Source organism: Drosophila guanche, unplaced genomic scaffold, assembly GCF_900245975.1.
Source record: "Drosophila guanche unplaced genomic scaffold, DGUA_6, whole genome shotgun sequence".
Classification (NCBI taxonomy): domain Eukaryota; kingdom Metazoa; phylum Arthropoda; class Insecta; order Diptera; family Drosophilidae; genus Drosophila; species Drosophila guanche.
In genome coordinates, this window is record NW_022995751.1 from 4,136,851 (window position 1) to 4,158,136 (window position 21,286).

The following is a 21,286-nucleotide window of genomic DNA, read 5'->3' on the forward strand; positions in this document are numbered from 1 at the left end:
TCAATATTCAATATATTCGACGGGCTATTGTGGTCGCCTATCGATTCAAAAATCGCATAATTAATGAAGTTTTAGGAAGCGAAATGAATAAGTTATGGAAATGGCAACCAATACTTGGAAAATGGCTTACAGAGAGGCTCCAGAGAGGCTAGTTGCTGCCAGCTGCCAGCTGCCCCACACCTTTGGGCTGATACATTCTGCCACACTTAAACAATTCTGCTTGTTAAAAGCTTACGCGTCGCACTTTACTTTAAACCACACACACACAACAAATGCCACTTCATTCGCTTGATATTTGTGGCATGAAGTAGCGGGAGAGGCAGGACCAGCAGCAAAATCACACACATCCTTTTGCCATCAATTCTCTGAGCAACAAACAAATACACACACGCACACCCCTAGTTAAGAGAGAGAGAGAGAGTGGGCGGTGTGTGGGCGTAGATGCCACAACACGCAAAGCTCTTTTCGCTACAAAACGGAAGTACATAGAAGAAGGAACCAGGAACCAGCCAAAAAAGGAAGAACAAGGCAAAAAATCAGGCCAGCAGAACAGGGGCAAAAAAGGCTACTGTGGGAGAGAGGAAGAAGCGCGGGATGGCGAGCAAAAGGAAAGAGAAGCTTAGAGCAAAACTACTGCGGCAAAAACAGAATCATAGCTGGAGGATGGAAGGGGCAGCGGTTGGTTGGCATAGGAGCCCTCGGCAGGTGGAAACTGGAGAGCAAAAAGATATTCATTCTGTCGTAAAATAGCTAAGGAGGCGGCAATGGCAGCGGCAGCATGTGGCAGCATGTGTGTGGGTGGCAGCAGCAGGAGGCAAGTGTTGTGGCAGAGGATGATAGGGGAAGGGAGGGAGTGAGGGCACTGCTCTGGTCAGCGGATAACAGAACATAAATAATAACGACAGCGGGAGCAAGCCAAGGCAGAAGCATCTTGCCACCAGAAAGTGGGAGAAATGGGGAAGAGATAACTCGTATATGATTGCCTCAGGGTGGCAGTCAGCAGCAGCAGCACCTCACCTACATTAGCGAGGGAAATCAGTTGCCACTTGCCGGACTCTCTCTCGGTTTCTTTAAACAAAGATTCCTGCCAAAACGGGCATTCCCTTTGCTCCAGAGAGATAACACCCGAGCTAACACCCGCAACTAAAATTAGCCACAAAAATAATAATAGGTAATCAATTCCCACTCACACTTTCGCCAGTTCCCATATGATGGTCACAATCTCACCCTCCCCCCCATCGCGCTCTGTCCAGCGTTCAATTGAAATCGAGAATCGGCTTGGGTTTCTTTTTTTTTGCGACAGGGGCCCCAGCTGGACGACTTCCTGGCATATCCTTAATCGCCATGTCCTATCGGTTTCCTGTGCGGCAGGCAGTGCCGAAAACTGCCAACTACAGCACGGGGATAACCATGCCCCCAATACCATGGCGGCCCCCATGGGGCCAGAACATTCTTCCGCCGAATAATGGCCATGCGAACGCGTATATAACTCATTTATTTATTTATTTGTGCGATGTACAGTTGCATTTGTGTGCGTGTGTATAGCCAGGGGCGTAGCTCAAAGGGGGCGAAATGGGGGAATTTTTTTATGACTTATATAAACTAAATGTTTGACCAACAGATGAAGTTGAAGTTTGAGATTATTTCTAAGGAATTCCTCTACTGAAAGGGGACTTTTACCCCCTGTATTTGTGTGTGTGTGTGTGTGTGTGTGTGTGTGTTTGCGTGCATTGAAGCTTGCGTTTGATTTAATAGTTTATTAAGATACGCGCGCAGCAGCAAGTGCAGATTAAGGCGAGCGAATTTGCTTTGCGGTTCGTACTCCAGCCACTCCACTGCCCCCCACTACTACCCCCTCATTCACTGTTTCCCCTCTGCTCTAGCCACGTAACTACTATTACCCCTCGCAACACTCAACGGCAACCCCTAGACACTTAAATGCGACGACCACTGGATTTTGGCTGTGGTTTATGGGCTTGAGCTGGGGCATAAATAGATTTTGGGTTTGCGCGCTGCAGGGAGACAGAGAGGGAGAGAGGAGGGAGTGGGAGTGGGAGTGGGAGTAGCCAGGCAGAATTCTGTGGGTGTGGTGGATAGTCTATAAGTAGGTCTTCTTATAGAACTGTTGAATTCTAAAGAATTTCTATTGAAAGCTTCCGGCATGGAAGCGCAAGGAAATATTCCTTTGTGCCTGATTTCCCCCATCATTTGTATGGATTTTATCTGTTGTTTGGTATTTATTTGGTATGCGGGTTGGGCATAGGTCTTTGCGAAGTATTCTGCTAATGGAACTGTTGAATTCTTAAGAAATTACAAATAAAGTTTCAAAATAAAAAGTACTTTTAGCATGTGTTCGACACAAATTATGTTTAAATATATTTTGAATATTATCTATCATTTGGTATTTATTTAGTATTTATCTGGGCTTATTTTGGTATTTATTGGGAATTATTTTGGTAGTAATTTCGAACAGAAACTGGCCAGAGAGCAAGGGGTGGCTCCTTAAAAATGTTTACAATATAATTTCTACCATTGCTAAATTTAGTTTTATCTGCCTGCAGGAGAAACTGCTTAAAAGTCTGGCCTTTTGCACTCGAATAATTATCAAAAGTGAAAGAAATTCCACTGCGACGCAGCACGCAGTTCAGCCTTTTGTATGGCATTTATCTCGTTTAGTATTTATTTCGTTTTAATGTGTTATTGAGTATTTATTTTCCGAATTATCTCTATTATTGCTTCATTATCGTTGGCAATTCGTTGCACAAACAAACACCCAGAGAGAGAGAGAGAGAGAGAGACTCGTGAAACCTGAATCAGAATGGGAGACGCGCATCGCGCGTTGCGAATGAGATGAGACACGAAACGAAACTCGTTTAAAAAGCTCATAAATTAATATTTTCACGCTTTAAATGCCACAACATTGCAGATCACACACACACAGAGGCAGACACACACTACGGGAGCCCCGTGTGGCTGCTAGACGATTAAAATGGCTGTTAATGACAAGTGAATGTTATAAATTACAGCAATGGAGGAAATTTGTTCCACCTCCATGCCATCCCGCACCCCCCTTTCGATGGAGGAGCAATGACGCCTCTCCTTCACCCCATTGGCGGGCTGTCATTGGATGGATGATGGAGGATGGAGCATGATGGGGCTGCTGATGATGATGGCAGCTTGATGGGGCACTGTGCATGTGTGTTTTTGTAGTACGTCTGCCGGCGACACCGAAGCCTGGCTAATTATTTAAGATCAAGGAGCAGCAGGCAGCAACCAGGCGGTTGGGTGTGTAGCCTGCCAAATGCCAAACAATGGAAATTAAGGCCCAAGTCCGACTCGAGCTCTGATCTAATGATGTTGTCTCACTTGGCTCTGTGTACGCTGCCTGCTGTCTGCCGTCCTACATGTCTTTTGGCTATGTTTCAATGTTATTAATGATGCCCCATACGACACACATAAATACCGATACATACACGCACGCACACACACACACACACACACAGCAACACCTCTTTTGGGTTTGGAGTTTTGGCATCCATTGCCTTTAAATTATGCGCCATATTTTCTGTCAGCGTTTTCTTTTTTTTTTTGTTCTCTTCTCCCCCATCTCTCGTCTCGTTTAGGCAGATGTCGGATGTGGTATGCTGTGCCTCTAATACACACACACAAAGTCACAAAGCTCGGGGGGGGGTGTGGCGCGAAATGAACGATTGAACCAACAAACAACAACAAGAGCCACAGCAATGGCTGCGTGGCAGTGGCAGGATGACGATGCCAGCACACGTTCAAATCAATGTGTGTGATTTGCCAATAATGTGGGTTATAGCTGTGTAGCAGTGTGTGTGTGTGTGTGTGTGTGTGTAAGAGTGGGTCGGAGGATTGGGCTCGACATTACCGCTGTTTCCATTTCCGGCAGACAGCAGAGAGCAGCCAAGGCAGGCTTCGATGTCAATTTCATAAGCAATTTACGCAGACATGGAGTCAACACGTGTGGAAAGGGGCGAAGTAAGAGAAGCACAGAAGAAGAGAGAGAGAGAGAGAGAGACAGGTGAGTGAGATAAACTTCCCCTCTCGCTTTGCCAGCTGTTGAAGAGCCCGGCAGGCCGCATCAATATTTTTGAAGTGTTTCTCCCTTTTTTCAGTTAAATTTCCATCATAATTAGCCGATTTTGGCAATCAATGGAGGAAATATACACTCCCAATGGAGCAGAGCCTCTGCTTTGTCCTAATTACTGTCCGGCCATAAACAACTACAAAAAGTTGCAGCCCAAAAGGGGAGGAATCCAAAAATAGCAGCAGAAAGAGTGCAAAAAAACAACTCCGAGAACAAAAGGAGTGGGAGAGACGAAGATGGGGAGACAACAGTAATGGCCACTATAATTCACGGTTAGTTATTGTTTATCTGTTCGGTTTTGGGGCGGCTCAATGTGGGCCATAACTTAAATGCGGCAGAGCCATACTTTGCCGCTCCTTTTGTCTTTGCTGGATTCGGCCGGCGTTCGATGGCAAAAACCCCAAGCACACAGCCTTCCCCCGTGTGCCCAGCCATGCTTCTGCCCACACAAGTGGGCATGGCTTCTCTGTGATTTAAATGATGCGAATTAATTTGGCGAATTTTCAATCTGCCCCGCAACAAGCCCCCCGTTTCATCTATAATACATTTGCAACCTGTGCAGCAAGGTATGTGGCACTGGGAGGGTGAGGGTACAGAGGGCAGCCTTACCCTTACATTCAACATACACTTCGATCCAACATTGGCCTGGGATAAGGAGCAGGCAACAGCAGCAACAACAACACCATCACCACGGCAGCAGCAGGGTAAAAATTTAAAAAAAAAAAGGAGAAAATCACAGAAGCAAAAAACGAAAGCGAGCAAAAACAATTGCCAGGCTGAGGAGAAAACAAGGCCAAGGAAAATCTCAGTGTACACATAACCGAAAGCCAAAATCGTGGCCATAACTATGCGCGGCATCCACACAGAGAGAGACAGAGATAGAGATAGAGATAGAGATAGAGAGAGAAAGAAGGACATGGCAGACAACAAAATAAAAACATACAACAGAAAGAAAACAAAACAAAAAGAGTCAAAAACAAAAAATTAAAAATGAAAAACAAAAGGCAAAACACAAAGCAATGCAGTTCGAAGGGTGTGCGGGGGTGTGCGGGGGAGTTGGCGTAACTACAGACCAAAAGCAGATTGCATAAAAGATAGTTGAAGAGCCGGACAGCAGCAGCGGCAGAAACAGCAACAAGAGGCAGCCACCACATTGGTGGCAAACATCTCTTTTGCGGGCGGGGGCGAGGGCGAGGGCGAGGGCGAGGGCGTTCGTTGGTCTTTGGTATTGGAGCGGCATGTGGCAGCAGCGTGGGAGGGGCGCAGCAGGCACAGGAATTGAGTGGGCGAAAGTTTAAACAACTATTTATTATAAAATAAAATACAACAAAATAACCAAATGAAATAAGGAGCAAGTCCTCAGAGCGCAGGCAGAGGAGTATGCAATGAATGTTGCCCTGGAAAAGGCGGCTACCGAAAGGGGTACAAAATGGGCAAGGATCATTTTTTGATGAGGAGAAAGTTCTGCTAAAGTGTGATCTACGTCCTTAAATATTCTACATTTAAATTTCGCTTAGTTTGTGCAGCTTTATGGATCCAATAACCGGAAAACCCTGCACCTTCTTAAGCCCATCAATTGCACAAAAAATGTATCCTTTCCTCCAGCTATACATCATTTTACAGGGTATAAAAACTATTTAACTCATTCACACACACACACACACACACAGACAAAGCTTTCTCTCTCCCTACGAGTGTGAGAGGGAGAGCTGATGGGACTGCGGGATAAATGGAAACAGACAACAGCTGAGCGTGAAGGTGGCACGGCATCAGCGATTTTTATATTTTGCTTTTTTTTCGGGAGCAGCAGGGGGCCTCTGGCCAACACAGACCGCAGGAAGGAGAGGGAGCTCATGGAGCATGGAGCATGGAGCATGAACCATCCAATCCATCCATCCAGTGGCCACAGATGAGAGAGCAGCACACAGCGGATGGAGCCGAGTCCCGCTCGAGAGCCAGAGCCAAAGGAGCAACTTTTACGTGAAAATGTTCAAAATTTAATCAAATTAAAGTGAATGCGCCGCAGGCGAACATATTTCGCACGCGTCCTCTGGATGGGATGCTGCTTGCCTCTGCGTGTCGCAAAGAGACAGAAAGAGATAGCCTGCTGGCTGGGTGCGAGGGGGATAGCAGCTCTGTGCTGCGGCTACGTTCGCTACATTGCTGCGGCGTAAGTTTAATATGTAAATTGTTTTTACTCCGCCTCGCCTGGCCTTCACCCCCTCTAACACCCACACCCACACACTCACGCTACACCCTGCCCCTGTGGCAAAAGCTCCTCCACTCGACATTAAGTGGTTATCATAGCCATTTATGAGGCTGTTAAAAAGTATCTCATTAAACATAAATGGCCGCCCGCTCAACTAGAAACAAGACTAGATACGGATATACTCGAAAATACACAAAATATTGACATTGGAGCGAGAGAGAAAATCCAAAAAGCGGTCGCAGATGTTTCAGCGGTTTTTCATATGTGTGTTGCATGTATGAATGCCATGCCCCCAGAGGAAGCCTCCCCGCTACCCATTCAATTCACATTTTATTCACACACACACACACGCATACATATGTACGTGGATATTCTACCGAAATTCCGTTTACCTGTCAAACTTTAGCCATTTGTGGCCAACATATTTTGAAGTTGCCCAAAAGCCCCTGCCCCTGCCCAAGCCACTGCCAAGAGGAGCAGCAGCCCGCACACCGAGAGCATTCTTGTCAGGCCACCGTACACCCTCCCCCCGCCTACACCGTTCAGCTAAGGAGGCGTGGATAGACCTGCCCTTGCTTAGCGAGAGACAGAGCCGAGCTGGCCCCTGCCCCAACCCCAACCCCCACGTTTATGCCTAAACTTTGTCAATTATTTGCGGATTTAACATTTTGTTGATTTTTGATTCGAGTTTAAAACAGAGCAACAACAATAACCATGGTCGTGAAAGGGGAAAGAGCGGGACAGAGAGCCACATGCTTAGATGGAACTAAAATGTAGCTCCTCATTGCTTAATTTGGCTAGAAAAACACTCATGGAAAGGGGTTGACGTTGACGGCAGGGGGAGCGGCGCACTCAACTTAAATTGAAATTTCAAGCGAAAATTAATGTGGAAATGTTGAATTTAATTCCTTAAACTACAGAACTACTAGAACCTGCAATTAAAATTCTTGGACCATCCAAAGGCAGAGAAAATATGGAATATGTCAATAATTGTGGAGAAGAATTTATGTGTTAAAGGTATTTCTGGTGAATCCACATTCCTCACCATAAACATATCGTAAATTAATAAAATGTGTGCAATGGAATTTCTTGAGAATTTAAACCGGCAATCAGAAGTGAAGGAAAAGCAAGTAACAATAATGGAAGCTGCAACGCAATGAGAGTAAAAATATTATACACACGATAATGCCAAAGAACTGCCACAACAGGATAACTTTTAAGGGGAAATTCGTAGTGAAATTTTCATGAAAACTCTAAGTATTTATATCATCTTTAAGCTTTGGACTTCTTATTTAATGAGATCTGAAACCTTTCTTCCTCTCTTTAAGACCACTTCATTATTCTCTTATTTCTCTTTCTGTAATCAAACTTAAACGCAATTGAAAATTAAATTTCCAAGTGTAACCCTTCCTCCAACAGCCTTTTCCCGTACTTTCAGCAATATCATTAGCAAAATTCCCACCCAATCAATAAACATTTATAAAGGTATCCTCTCCTCTTTTTCCAACTTTTATATTTGTATTTATTTTTGTGAGCAAACATTTTTTGGCATATCAAATAACTATCAATGCCGTCGCACAGTTGCAAATGCCACTTGCAAATGTTGAAGTCTCTGGCAACAAATTATCAGCGGAGACGTCAACGGCACCTGCCGTGTGCCCCAGCTGCCAGCAACCACCCACGCGGCCCCCCTTTCAGAGACAGTTGTTGTCTGTTGGACAACGAATATTGGCATACAAAAATCACAAAAAAACGACAAAAAATATATGAAAAGTCGAGCAGGAAATAAACAAAAGAAAAATGAAGGGTGCAAAGGTTAGATGTTGGGGGATCGCAAGTTTTTGATACCCTTGTTGGGTGATTGTTTCTGATTTGAATAATAAATATAAAGGTTATGCTGCGATTTTTCGAGGGTTTTCTTTGGGAAAATAAGAACAGAGGCAATACTTATTCAATTGTTTGTCAATCAGAAATTTAATCAATCTTTATTCCTGAAGGAAATTATTTACTATTTATTTTTTCATTATTTCTGCAACCATAAACTCCAATTTCACATCTTCTAGGGTATGTGTCCTCGTAAAAGCGGGAGTCGTCTCAAATCAAATGAAATACAGGCAGCAGGAGAGATAAAACACTGACAGAAAGAAAGAGAGCGACAAAGAAGAGAGCGCTAGATAGCGAGAGCGAGATGCAGAGAGAGAGAGACAGAGAGAACGAAGAGCGCAGAGACAGACGAAGATTGTTGACAGTTGCTGGGACAACAACAACTTGCAGTTTTGCCAATTGGATTATTTTGGCAAAAAGCTAAATAAATATAGCAAATAGATATGCAAAGAGTGGTGGGATTAAAGGGGTGTGGGTGAGGTCAGGCAGCACCTGGCATTGCATCACTATCTCTTGCTCTCTCTGTCTCTGTCTCTGTCTCTGTGTGCCGTTTATTATGCGTAGAAAGCCCGGAGAAAGTTCGTACAAAAGTAATAACGCCACAGAAAAGTTCAAACTTCAATTGAAATAAATTAATTTCAACATTCGGGCTGACAGACGGGCAGCAACTAACTCGACAATTACACTGCACAGAGAGAGAGAGAGAGAATCAGAGAGTGAGAATCAGTGAAAGGGCAAGGAGACAAGAGACAGAAAGGCCAGCGATGCACTGCTCCTGCCGCATAAAATAGTTTGAAGAACTTTCCGTGTCTCTGTCGTTTTTTTTTTTTTTTGATTTGGTGGCGGTTTGCCCTGTGCCCCACCAACGTGGCGTGGCGCACATCTCTTTTGTTGTAAATGTAAAATAATAACGACAAAATTGCACTTTCAACTTTTTGACTGCCGCTCGCTCTGACTCTGTCTCTCTTGAGTTCTATTGTCTGCACGGGAAAGTTGAATTAATCGAGGGCATACCACACGCCTGTAGCTGGAGGGGAGGAGGAGCAGCCAGTACTTCCTGCCACCCCAGCACGCCGCTGCCCCACGCCACATAGCAATTGAAACTGCAGTCAGACGCATACTTCCGACATAGTTTGGCTGCCTCTCGACGACTGTTTCATCTTGATTGATTACACATTTTACAAGTTATTGCACACACACACACACACACAGAGACAGAGCCAAAAGGCATTGAATGAAGTTCAGTGGGTAGAGGGGGAGGCAGGAGGCTTGTGTGTGTGTGTGTGTGTAGGTAGACGTGTGAGAAATACACGGTATTTATTAGATTTATGGCTTTGCTTTCATGTCTGTTTCGGTCATAATGGGATTCTCGCCTGCAGCCCCCTCCCCCGTGCCAAGAACTGTGTATTCAGACACAACTTTTTAATGTATTGGAAATTCACTTGGCTGTCCCCCTACACAGTCCCTGGCGCTCTCTTTCTCTGTGTGTGTTGTGAAATGCTGCAACAACGCATCCGTGTGGCAAGGCAGGCAGGCAGCACCCGTAGGTAGTAAAAAAAAAAGAGAAAAAGTAAAACTCATGTCGAGAAGCGGTAAGCTGTGGCAATTGACTGAAACTGCCGGTTTAAATTAGAAAAGTTTGCACAATGTAAGTGTACAACTCCCAACCCCACTCTGCCACATGCCACACACATAGACAGAAAGAGAGGGAGTGAGAAGAGACAGCGGCAGAGACAGAGAAAGAGACAGCGACAGACGCTGTGAAGGCACATTCGAGCGTGTTAATTTAATGGAAAACGATGCCAGTGCCAGCCATTGATGGGGCTTCAAGAGGGAAATATTGTATGTCTGTGTTTAGACACGAAATTTGTCAAAGAAATTGAACTTTACAACTTTAGAATTGGGATTTTGTGGATGCTTCGGTGTGGGGCAGCAACTATAATTCTACACAGCAAAGAGAGGGCGAGAGCCTCCAGTGAGGCTAATTTTTAATGGCATTCAGGCGATACTTTTGTGAGATACTTTTATCATATGAAGGTTTTGCTATGACAAAGTGCAGTTAATGTCTTTTTTAAGGGCAGTTCTTTGGAACGTGCAAAAACTAACTTTTTAGGGAATTTCCTGAGCTTGTATCTGCCAGCAATCAAGTGGCATTGGTGCCATTTATTTCCCTTTTACAGACTGCCAGAAATCTTATGTTAAATAAGAAACAATATCCATTTATATATCTCCCCTTCGAATAACATTCCCTTCAAATCCCAACTATCATCAACCGGGATAACAGCGCTCGACAGTTCTACAAGTTCCCCTGATCCGTTTGACTATAATCAACTCATTTTGTTGCACGAATTTCCCTGCAAGTTTATCTACCCGCCATAAAGTATACGCTCAGTAAGCCATACTTCTGGCTGGTCGAAATCTATGCGTATAATCCACTTAGAGCCCAAAACGTACGCTCAGGCTCTTGTACGCACCTCAACTCGGACATTAAAGGATTTTCTCCACTCGACGTTTTTTTTTTCTCCCTTGCACGCACACAGGGAGAAAGGGAGAAGGGCAGAGAGCGGAAGGACCTACCACCCACACGCGATTTCTTTTGTTCGGAACAAACAGTCATAAATCCTAGCCCCAAGTTCAAACTGTATCTGCTTTTTGGGGGCTGGGGATGCCCAGCATTCTGTAGATTCCTTTATTTTATGTGGCACTTATATGGGGCAGGACACACACAGCGCGCCCTAAAAAAATAAATCCATTTCACTTATTCCTTCATGCACTTTTATGGCTCTAGTCCGCTGCCCCGTCGCTGTCGGCGCTAACAAAAATTTTGCACATTAAAAGCGAACTTTTTTACATGACATATGTGTGCCACACAGAGTTGGAGCGTGGAGCATGGAGCAGCCCCCAGCAGCCCATCTTCACCCACTTTTGGGCTTCTTTTTTTGGGCTGGCTCTTCCGTCTTATTTTTCCCTGATGCTGTGGCTAACTATGGCCCCTGGTCATCATATATGCTCCATTCCTGCTCATGTTTGGTCCTCCTTTTGCCGCCCGTTGCTGCCTATCTTTTAACCTCATGCGACCCTCTCTTCTGGCCCATTCATGGGCACTTTTGCCTGCCTCTTTTTAGCCACATATAAAGCATACACACATATACATTTCATATTCATGGTGCGGAGCTTAAAAAGCCAAGAAATTAACTCCGCAAAAGTGCGCAAAGAGCCAGGCAATAGACTCGATGGGACATGTGTAGCGAAAAGGCTCCTTTACAGCGGGGTATGGGGATTAGGTGCAGAGGCATACTTAGCACCCTCTTTCCGCTCCGTATACCCCGCGCACACTCTGCTCTGCCACACTATTTTGTGCTTAGTCGGCGGCTCATCTGCATTTTATGGTCAAACAACACAAAAAAAAGTATCATCATAATTTTTTCGCATTTCATTATGGCGCGCACTGTATGCGTGTGTCTCGCTCGCAGCCCAACTCTACTTCGTTCTCTAGTGAAAACTTGGAGCAGCGTCATTTAGTATGCTTCATTTCATTATGTCTTCTCTCTCTCTCTCTCTCTCTCTCTCTCTTTCATTTGGAACAACTCTTAACTTTCGCTGCCACCGCATGGAATTTGGGGACACATTTTGTGGGCAATCCTTGTGTCCTGGTTCCCGTTGCCTACTTCTCGCATCTCGTTCTGGTTCGTCCTTAGCAAACGGTGCGAGAAATTGTCCTCTCTGTTACCTCCATATCCTCCTCCCCCTGCTCCAACTCTCCGTCTTTGGCCGCTTTGCCTTGCGCCATTTCCCTATGCCGTTTTTTGCTCTTCTTTTTTGGTGATGTCGCTTGCCGCTTTTCCATTCTTTCCTTCGTTTCTGTTTTTTTCATCTGCTGCTTCCTCCTGCGTGGCAAAACTCCTTTGGGTGTCTCTGCCATTTGCCTCGCACTAAGCCTGTCCCTGTCTCCGTCTCTGTCTCTCTCTCTCGCTCTGTCAGTCATTTTTTCCTCGTAATTTTCATAAGCAGCCGTTAGACGTTGGATTTATGTTTTTAAACGCCTTTTAATATGCGAGAGGATATTCGCGCGTAGCTGCCGCCTGAATCCCCCCAACAAAACACAAAGCCACTCGGCAAATGCCGCATAGCCATCGTGGTCCTAGTCTGCCACCCATCCTTGCCACATCCGTAGCCGCCTCATCTTTATCCTTGCCTCTCCTCTCCTCTCCTCTCATCCTCCTCCTAATTCTACTTCTGGCTTCTGGCTGTCGTTTCTTGGTAACGCACCGCAAATCCAGTGAGAATGCGTTTAAAAAAATATTATAATAATAACATTACGTAAATAATTGTTGGCTGCTGCTGCTGCTGCTGCCGCCTTCGAGGGAAGAGAAGCTGCTGAGTGGGTTCGGTGGATGTTGCAGGGTGCCAGGCACGCGCCTCTGGAATAGCAACGGAAATCAGCTGCGTGTTGATAAGCACGCATAGCACAGCAGGAAGGGGCAGTACGAAGGGGGAAACAGAGTGAGCAGCAGAAGGCAGCAGCAACAGAAATTCGAAGGAGCAGCAATTCGAAGAGCTGGCAGATGGAGCCAGGAGTCGGTGCCTTCTTCGAGTTGGCTTCCTTCTTCTCAGACTTCTCAGAGTGTATCTTCAACTCTGTGTATGATTGTATCTGGCTGCGTGAGTACCATTTTGCGTGCGTATTATGGTGTGCTCTGCGGTTTGTTGTACCAGGAAAACTGCTTTCATATCGCCAATTGCAAGTCGAATGGCGGAATATACTATAACGAGAAAAAATTCCAAGAACTTCCTGGCAGTGACTGCAAATGGATTCCGTAACGTAATTCCAGGAAGAAGTTATGAAATATTGATCATTCGATTCGATGGAAATTGAATCAAAGCGGTTCTTTATTGACATTTAAATCGTTTCGTTTGTTAAAATCAACAGAAACAAAAGGCCTTACATCAATGCCCAAACCACCAAATAACAGAATTTAACATTTCTGTCGAATAATGAATAACTCGCTCATTTGCAGTAATTTGTATACAAATTACGATAAAATGCACAAATTTCGATTTAATTAATTTCACTTCAATACACCCCCAGCCCCAGCCCCTGCCCTTTGCATGTGCTGCATTTCGGTGTTGTTTAATTATCATTTCTATAATCGAATTATGACCAATATTGACCTCAATTTGAGCTTAAACGATACAACAAAAAACTAATCAAAATATGGGCCACCAATATCGGAAACCAAATTACATTTTTTTTGTTTTATTTCTATCCAAAGTAATTGATTATTTTTGATTAATTTGGTTTGTGATTTCCCTATAACATTTTGTGTTTTACTTTTTCTGCTAGCCAAGGGCTTCCTCTCTCTTATAGAGTATTTTATGCCTCAAGATAGGAGGGAGGGGAAAAAAAACCGACCAAAACCAGAGGCACATTTGTAACGCGCTGTCTAACCGGGACTCAAGAGAAAGGGGAGCAGCGGCACCCAAACTGTGCGTGGGAGAGAAATTGAGAAAGGCAGAACGAAACAAAAAAGGAAGGGAAAGACTGGGCAGAAGCTCTGCCTGCAGACAGAAGCACTCCACACAACGCTTCTTCTTCACTTTTTGGCGAAATTTTGTTGTCATCATCACTTTAAGAACGTGAAGGAGTGGGAGAGAGGGTGAGAAATATGTGGGGTGCCGCGGGTGGCCCGGGTTTGGTTTGACGCTGAAGGTAAAAGTCCTGTAGACAGGGAAAGCCAAAGCCACCGACGCCTGTCAGACACAAAGTTATCTTCTTTTCTCCCTCCCCACAGCCACGGGTTTTTGCAGCCTGTTTTCGTTGTTGTGTGCTTCCTCGCTTTTTCCTGTGGTTGTTGTTGTCATCTTCCGTTTTTAATTTCATCTGCCATTTACTGCTACTTATGACACATCCTTTTTGGCTTGGCCCACCCCACCCACACATCGACCGCCACATTCACAGAAACTCAATTCTGAAAGAGTCTCCCTCACAAATATCTGTCCTGTCCCATTTTTGGTATTTCTGTTTCTGTTTCTCATTTTACTTATTATTTATTTTTATTTCTTCGGTATTATTATACCCTTACAGGAGAATATAACGGTTTTGAGCATTTGTTTGCCAGAATCTGGATCAAAACAGAGAAAGAATCTACGCACCACACTAGAGTCCCGTTTCGATATTCCGTGTATGCGCTTCACACTGGTGGGCTCCGTACCTGCTGAGAGCGGGCGTCGTTGTTGTTGCTGAAACAGCGCAAGTTTGCAGCGCAGCTCGAAAGCAAAACGAACACGATCGGACATGAACGACAGAGAGAAACCAAAACAACCACCATTTGCGCCTCAAGCTAATTGCAAGCATCGCAGCCGACTGTTGTTGTTGTTGTTTTTGTTTTTGCGCTTACTTTGCGCGAGCGAGGTAGTCGAAATGAAGATCAAGAGATAAGACAAAACAAAATCACTGCCGCTCGAGACGTAATAAAACAACAACTACAAAGTCAAAGTCTACGCCTGTTTCTTTTACTCTGAAACTGCTCACAGACCAAAATTTGCTTTCATGTAAGTATTATTGAACCCTTTGGCTCATTAATTATTGTATTTTCAAGATCTTTTGGTGCTACATTTTGGTCTCTATAGAGATGTCACACAAATTTTATAAAAATATCATTATCAATGTTTCTTATAGTGTATTAAACGATTCGACTTTAGAGCCTTTGCTACCTTTATCTTGTTGTATTTTTGGTGGGAGATTGGTACTTACCTTGGGATGTGCACGTCGCGGAAAAGCTACTTTTGGATCGACCTGCAAAACAGAAAGACAGACAAATGTGAGAAAGAGAGAGATAGAGTAAAAGTGCGGAGTAGCTACAAAGGAAGGACAACAGAGAGGGAGAGGGAGAGACAGAGACAGACAGTTTGTGTGGGGAGAAAGACGAGAGGAGAAAATCGTATGCTTAATGACATTTAAATGAAAAGAACATTTCGCGCAACTCTTCATATTAATAGCGTAGCATAAATCTTGCATAAGCCCTGCACTGCACATTAAATGAAATTGCCCCAAAGAGAAGGCATGCAGGATGCGGGGGGGTGACGGGCGCATGGCCATGTTGTGGCAGTGGCGGTGCCAGTGGGTGGCTCTTCAAGCTGAGCACGCACGAATTAACGCGTAACAAATTGCTCGGCCAGCGGGCAAAAAGGCGGAAAGGGGAGACATGCGGGGGGGAGGATAGGACACTGCCACAGAGAGAGAGAGAGAGCGAGCAAAACCGGCAGAGATTTCTCTCCTTTGCGACTTACGCCAATAAGCAGCGTCATTAAAAATAATTAAAAATCATAAAAATTCAATTTTAAGCACTTTTTTCTCTTCTTCTCTGATTTTCCTTCCTTTTTCTCCATCTCTGGAGGTTTTTCCTTGTGGCTTCCACATTAGTGGGGGAAGACAGCAGCCTGAGAGACAGCTCGTCTTGACAGGTCCCCCACCTTCTATATCCTACGTTCAATGCAGGGGCAGGAGCTTGGGTTGTATCCTTGGGATCTACGACTAAATCTCAACCAAACTGAAGTGCTTCTGTTGCAGTATCTTAAGCCAATGAAGGAAGGGGGGCGGCGGTGGCGAGTGTGCGGAAAATCAGTGGGAAAATGGGCTCAAGGAAGCAACGCAATATCCTCTGGCGAAATTACAGATGAAAAGTTGTCGCAGGACACGAATGTGACTAGGACCTAGGCGGCAGGCGGCGGACAAGCGGCACGGGGCAGTCGGCAATCAGCGGCTGTGTGTGTGGGTGTGTGTGTGTGTTTGCCGTGTTGATTTCCTGTGTTGCAGAACAGAAAACGGGAAAAACAACGGCAGCCGCATGGCGGGAAATTGATTTTTAGATTAAAATTAAAACTAATCAGCGTTGAGTGCCGCACGACACACAGCCAGTGGGAGAGAGAGCGAGAGGAGAGAGTGAAAAGTGGCTAAAAACTGGGGGACCAGTAGCTGCGCTCCTTTTTTTCTGTGGAAAATACATCAGGCCGAAAAACCGTAACGTAAAATGAAATGAAATTCATTTTCGTTCTCGTTGCCTGTGCAGCCAAACGGAAACAGAGGAAAATCCCTGACCATTCCCAGTGAAGAATCAAGAAGAGCAAGCAGCTGGCAGGGGCTAGGCAGAGGGAAGAGTATATGCGATATATCCAACAGATATTTTCCCATATATACATGTTTATATGTAAATGCAGTTTTGCAAAAATCACACATAAATACAGACAAGGGGGAATGCGCATTTTATTTACAGCTGGGAAGGCATTCAAAAAGGCTGATCAAATGGACATCGGTTGGAAGGACACATCCCGTCCAGCAACAGCGACAGAGAAGCTTCACTTAATTAGGCTAATGCCAATGCGGCGTATGCGTAATGCGTATGAAATGCAATTACCGCCGAGTCTTCACTGTACGAGTGGATTTTGGGCGGACATTCGGGCTAATCAAAAGCAGGCGTTTTTTTTTTGTCGATGTCTGTATCGCATTTCGCAACTGATTTTGGTACACCTGTGCATGGCAGATACTTGAAACGCAGAAACATGAGAATTTGGAAGGTGGTTTCCAACTGTACATCAAAGGGAATACATTAGGAACACAAAAAAAGGGTACAATATCCATGTTTTATCTTTTTAATCTATTTTCTTTTAGATCTCAGTGGAGAAAAATTCCTTATTTATTTCCTAAAACAAATTAAAATGAATTTAAAAAGTAAATTAGTTGATGAATCAAACTCAAAGACTGCTGTAGATTCCAGTTATCATATTTTGAAGTAATTTTGAAGCTTGAATTTGAAAACTTGATTAGTTTTCTTTGCAATTTAACAGCTCAAAAGTCGCATAAAAAAGTAACCCCAATTTCTCACATTTTCATGGCGCTGCACTATAATATGCAAATGTTTTTTTAATGCTTCCTTTTGCCCCTAAAACTACAGAATTTTACTGCCAGAAAGCTACTTTGCTGGCACCCAAAATTTCATCAGCTAATCATAATAAGCAGCCCGTTGGAAAAAAGTAACATTTGCCAGCTCATTTGATGTTCTGCACTGTCCCTCCTCTCTCCCCCAGCACTCTTTCAGGTAATTAAAAATTGTTTGGCCTTTACAGCAGCTCCCTCTCCATCTACCCTTTTTTGGCAAACGTTTTTTTATGGTAGAATGTGCTGTTGTTTTTGGTGTTTTTATTTGGCAGAGACACTGTTCTGCTTTGACTTTCTAATTGCTGTCAATAAAGAGTAGATGAGAGAGCATTCCATAGGGCACAGTGCGAAAGAGATGGAGAGAGGAACGAATTTATGTTGATGTTGAGTTGACGTCGCGAGTCTGCTTTTGAGCAAATATTTAGCATAGTTGTCCCCCAAGTGGGGAAGTTTTTTGTTTGCCAAATGCCAAAATACACGAACACACGAACAAAAAATGTGAGAAAAATAGTGAAAATAAGGATATAACTCAGGCATATAGTAAGGGGTAGGGGGCATGCAGGGGGCATCTATAAACATTCAAACATTTACCTTTTTGCCATCCAGCTCGTGTGTGCCTTGGGTGAGTACCTTATCCACGCTATTTGGATCGCTGAATGTGACAAAGCCGAAGCCTCTGCAACGACAAGAACATACAAGCAACAAAAAATAAAAAGAGATAGAGATAAAGCCAAGATAGATATAGACAGTAAGTGTGAGAGAGTGAGGTATGGTAAGGCTTTGGTCTGGCGAAAGGTAGCAGAGATGTTAGCGAGAAGTTCCTGCAAATATTTGCACAGCCGAAAAGGAGACGGCGTCGCCGACAGAGGAGTCCTCGAGAGGCAAGTAACTGAAAATGAAACTGAACCTGAATCAACGGCAACGGAGTTCTAAGGGACAACCAAGGGGTGGGGCAAGGGGTTAGCCAGGGGTATTCCTGGGACCTGCTGCCATCGTCAGTTTAGCACGTGCGCCAATTAGGCGCTCAAATTACATCAAAATATTGCCAGAAACAGAGAGAGGGAGGGAGACGCTAGGAGCGTAGCTGGTTTCCTGCCGAACAGTTCGAAGCCGCTAACGGTAGACGCTTACAAGCCATTACACTCCCTCTCCCTGTCCCACCCCCTGCCCCGCTCTCTCTCTCTCACTCTCTCTTTCTGTGTTCCTTTCGTGTTGTGATAAACTTATTCTTGTTAAATATTTAATTAAAATGCTTATTATCTCGCACTGCATTTTAATGAGTCTCCCATGCCAGCCACACAAAACCCCGAGAGTCAGCGGCAGAAACCAGAGCCAAAATGTGGCAGCGGCAGAGAGTCAGAGGCACAATCCAAGAGCCAGACAGCAGCAGCAAAAAAGACAACAAACCGAGTTCAGAGATTTTTGGCTGTGGCTGTCGCTCCACCACCTCCCCACCTGCCACACTCCCCCTTTTTATTGTGTGTGTGTGTCTGTGTGTGTGTGTGTGTGGCACGTTTATGTTTATTTGAGTTTTGCCACTTGGCAGCAACGCTTAACGAGGCATCTCCTCCTGGCCTCTTCCTTTTCAGACGCACCACCGCACAGGCCGTAGCCCCAGCAGACACAGACACATGCTCGTATTTGTCTTGCTCTTTTAAGCCCAATCGTGTCAACCCCCAACCCCCAACCCCATCCCCCCCTGACAAGCAGTCAACCCTGATCCCTGGCAAAATCCTTATTCAGGAGCTAAAGGCAAAAGAAGAGCAACCGCAAGCACAGACAGTAATTAACGACGATTCTATTGCAATTGTGGCAATTGTTACGCTACTGATTCCATGTTGCCACTACGCTACTATGGCTCTCTGGTTGCCATGCCCCAGCAAGGTCACGGTGTGGCATGGCACTGTACCCTTAACAGTCCTGCGCCCCGTCCTTAGGGCACTAAATGGTCAACTGCTGCTGGTACTCAAATTACTATGATATAAGTAGGATATGCCCTGGTCCTTTATTAAAAGACATGCCATTTGCTGCTGGAAAAGTGGAAAATTACACATCAATTATGGCTGTGGAAAATGAAAGGAATTACCATGGATTCTGGGAAGCAAAAGAAACCTTCAACTAGCCGAAGTAGGTGAAATAGATACAGTTATAAAGCAAGACAGGGGTTCGAATTTGAGATATTTGATCATTAAAAGATGTGTATCTATGGGTCGGCAGAGAGACTTTCTATACAAGATTCTCCCATGCAGCAGCTCATGGTATTTTCTAACCATTCATTCCTGAGCTGGCTCACCATAATTATTTTTTGTTCCATTATCCCCTTTTTGGAAACTATTCCAAATCTTTCTCTCTGCCGCTCTAGATATATTTTCTAATCTCCAACAAACACTCTTGGCTCACTGCTGCAATTCTCCTTCCACTATAAAAGCCCCTAAATCTCTCTCTCTCTCTCTCTCTCTCTCTAAACGCTGTGCCACACTTAATCATTGTTTAAGCTGCCACTCCCACTCCCCCTTTCTCGCTGTGTAGCAACATTCCTTGGCTTTATTGCCTACACCAGCAAATCCTTGAACAAGAACAAATTTCCTTTTTTGTTTGCGAAATTTATAAAAACAATTTGCATATGGGAAAAATGGCAGAAAAGGAAAATCCTTTTTTTGCCAATGATTTTTCTTTACATTTTGCCTGCCATTTCGAGTAACGAGTATCGAGGAGTCATTATTATTATTATTGTAGTTCCGGTGGGAGGGTTTTGTAGCTGCTCTCTGGATTCCTGTACAGCTGCTGGTTGGCAGCAATGCCACGGCACGGGGCACTGTCTGGTACTCCGATATTCTCGCATTAAATAAACATTTTATCGTGATATTTATAGAACATTCGATTCTGAATCGAACAACAATTTGTGTGTGTATTGTGTGTGTGTGTGTGTGTTGCAATGTGCAATTTGCGCAGCAAAAAAGAGGCCTTCTCCTTCGTGCACCTATTAATATTGATTTAAATGGGGGATCCCCACCAACGGCAGTAGCAGACTTTTGTACACCCCTTAGAAGACTTGGTAAGGGGGTGTATTTTATAGGGGGGGAATGTCGACTCTAAGGGCAGTAGGCGTAACTTCAATCCAATGTTCAAGTGGGTCACACAAAATTGCACAAAATGTTGCAGCAGGCAGGCAGGCAGGCAGGCAGGAGGACAGTCAGCAGGTCGAGGGAAAGTGCCACAAAGTTGAGGACAGAGATTGTTGCAATTGCTCTAGAGATACGGGACTGCACTGACAGGGGGTCTGAGAGAGAGAGAGAGAGAGAGCGAGCGAGAGAGAGAAAGACTCTCAAAGTGAAAAGCCACAAATTTAAAAGGCAAAACTCAAAAATAATGTGTCTCCTGTGTGCAATTTACTCACAAATTCAGATTCAATTTATGCAACTCGAGGCAGACAAGACCCTTCCACTGTGCCACCACCCCCCGTGCCACATGCCCCAAAAACGAGGAACCGAAAGAGTGAAAGAGAGCGAAGGCTCGCTGGATAACAACAGAATTTTGTGTGTGTGAGAAGGAGAGAGCGGGTAAGCAGCAGAGAGAAATGCAGAGACATTCAGGTTTTCCTTTTCCCTTCACCTACCCCCCTCTGAGGGTGGTGTGTGTGTGTGTGTGTACATGCAACTTGGGTTGCTTGTTGAATTTTATAAAGCCGTTTCAGAATGCTAATGAGCGCCACGCACACACAAGCCAAGGATGATGCTTGCTGCTGCTTGGCTCAACCTGTGGCAACAAAAAAAAAGGGTGAGGTGAGGCTGCGACAGGTGAGCCACAGCCAGAGGCAAGGCAAGGCATGCTGTGTGGGGCTGCTGCTGCTGCTGCTGCTGCTGGCGAAGGCGGGGGTCGTGGCAATCATGTAACACATACAAAACACCGCAGACACGTACCCAAAACAAATCGGAGGAGGCCAACACACACACACACACACACACGCAGGATACACAGGGGGAGCTGCTGCTAAAAGCAAAATAAAAGTGTTATTTGAATTGAGGCAGCAGCAGCAGCAGCAGCAGAGAGCTTGCAGCTTGAGCCAGAGCAACTTTAGTGCTGCTTGAGCTTACGCACAATTTAGCAAAAACCAATACAGAGATAGATACATAGTTACACACAC

General features: G+C 44.7%; 1 protein-coding gene across 5 annotated transcripts in view; it reads right to left on the reverse strand.

The window, feature by feature from the left end:
* LOC117587211 (RNA-binding protein Musashi homolog Rbp6) overlaps positions 1–21,286 on the reverse strand; it is a 167,398-nt gene that overhangs the window by 79,393 nt on the left and 66,719 nt on the right. For all 5 annotated transcript variants that reach the window (XM_034277761.1, XM_034277762.1, XM_034277763.1 and 2 more), the window contains exons 4-5: positions 17,734–17,818; positions 14,962–15,003 (exon numbers count right to left, since the gene is read on the reverse strand). In XM_034277761.1, coding sequence (XP_034133652.1) covers positions 14,962–15,003; positions 17,734–17,818 — 127 coding nt within the window. The remainder of the gene's footprint in view (positions 1–14,961; positions 15,004–17,733; positions 17,819–21,286) is intronic.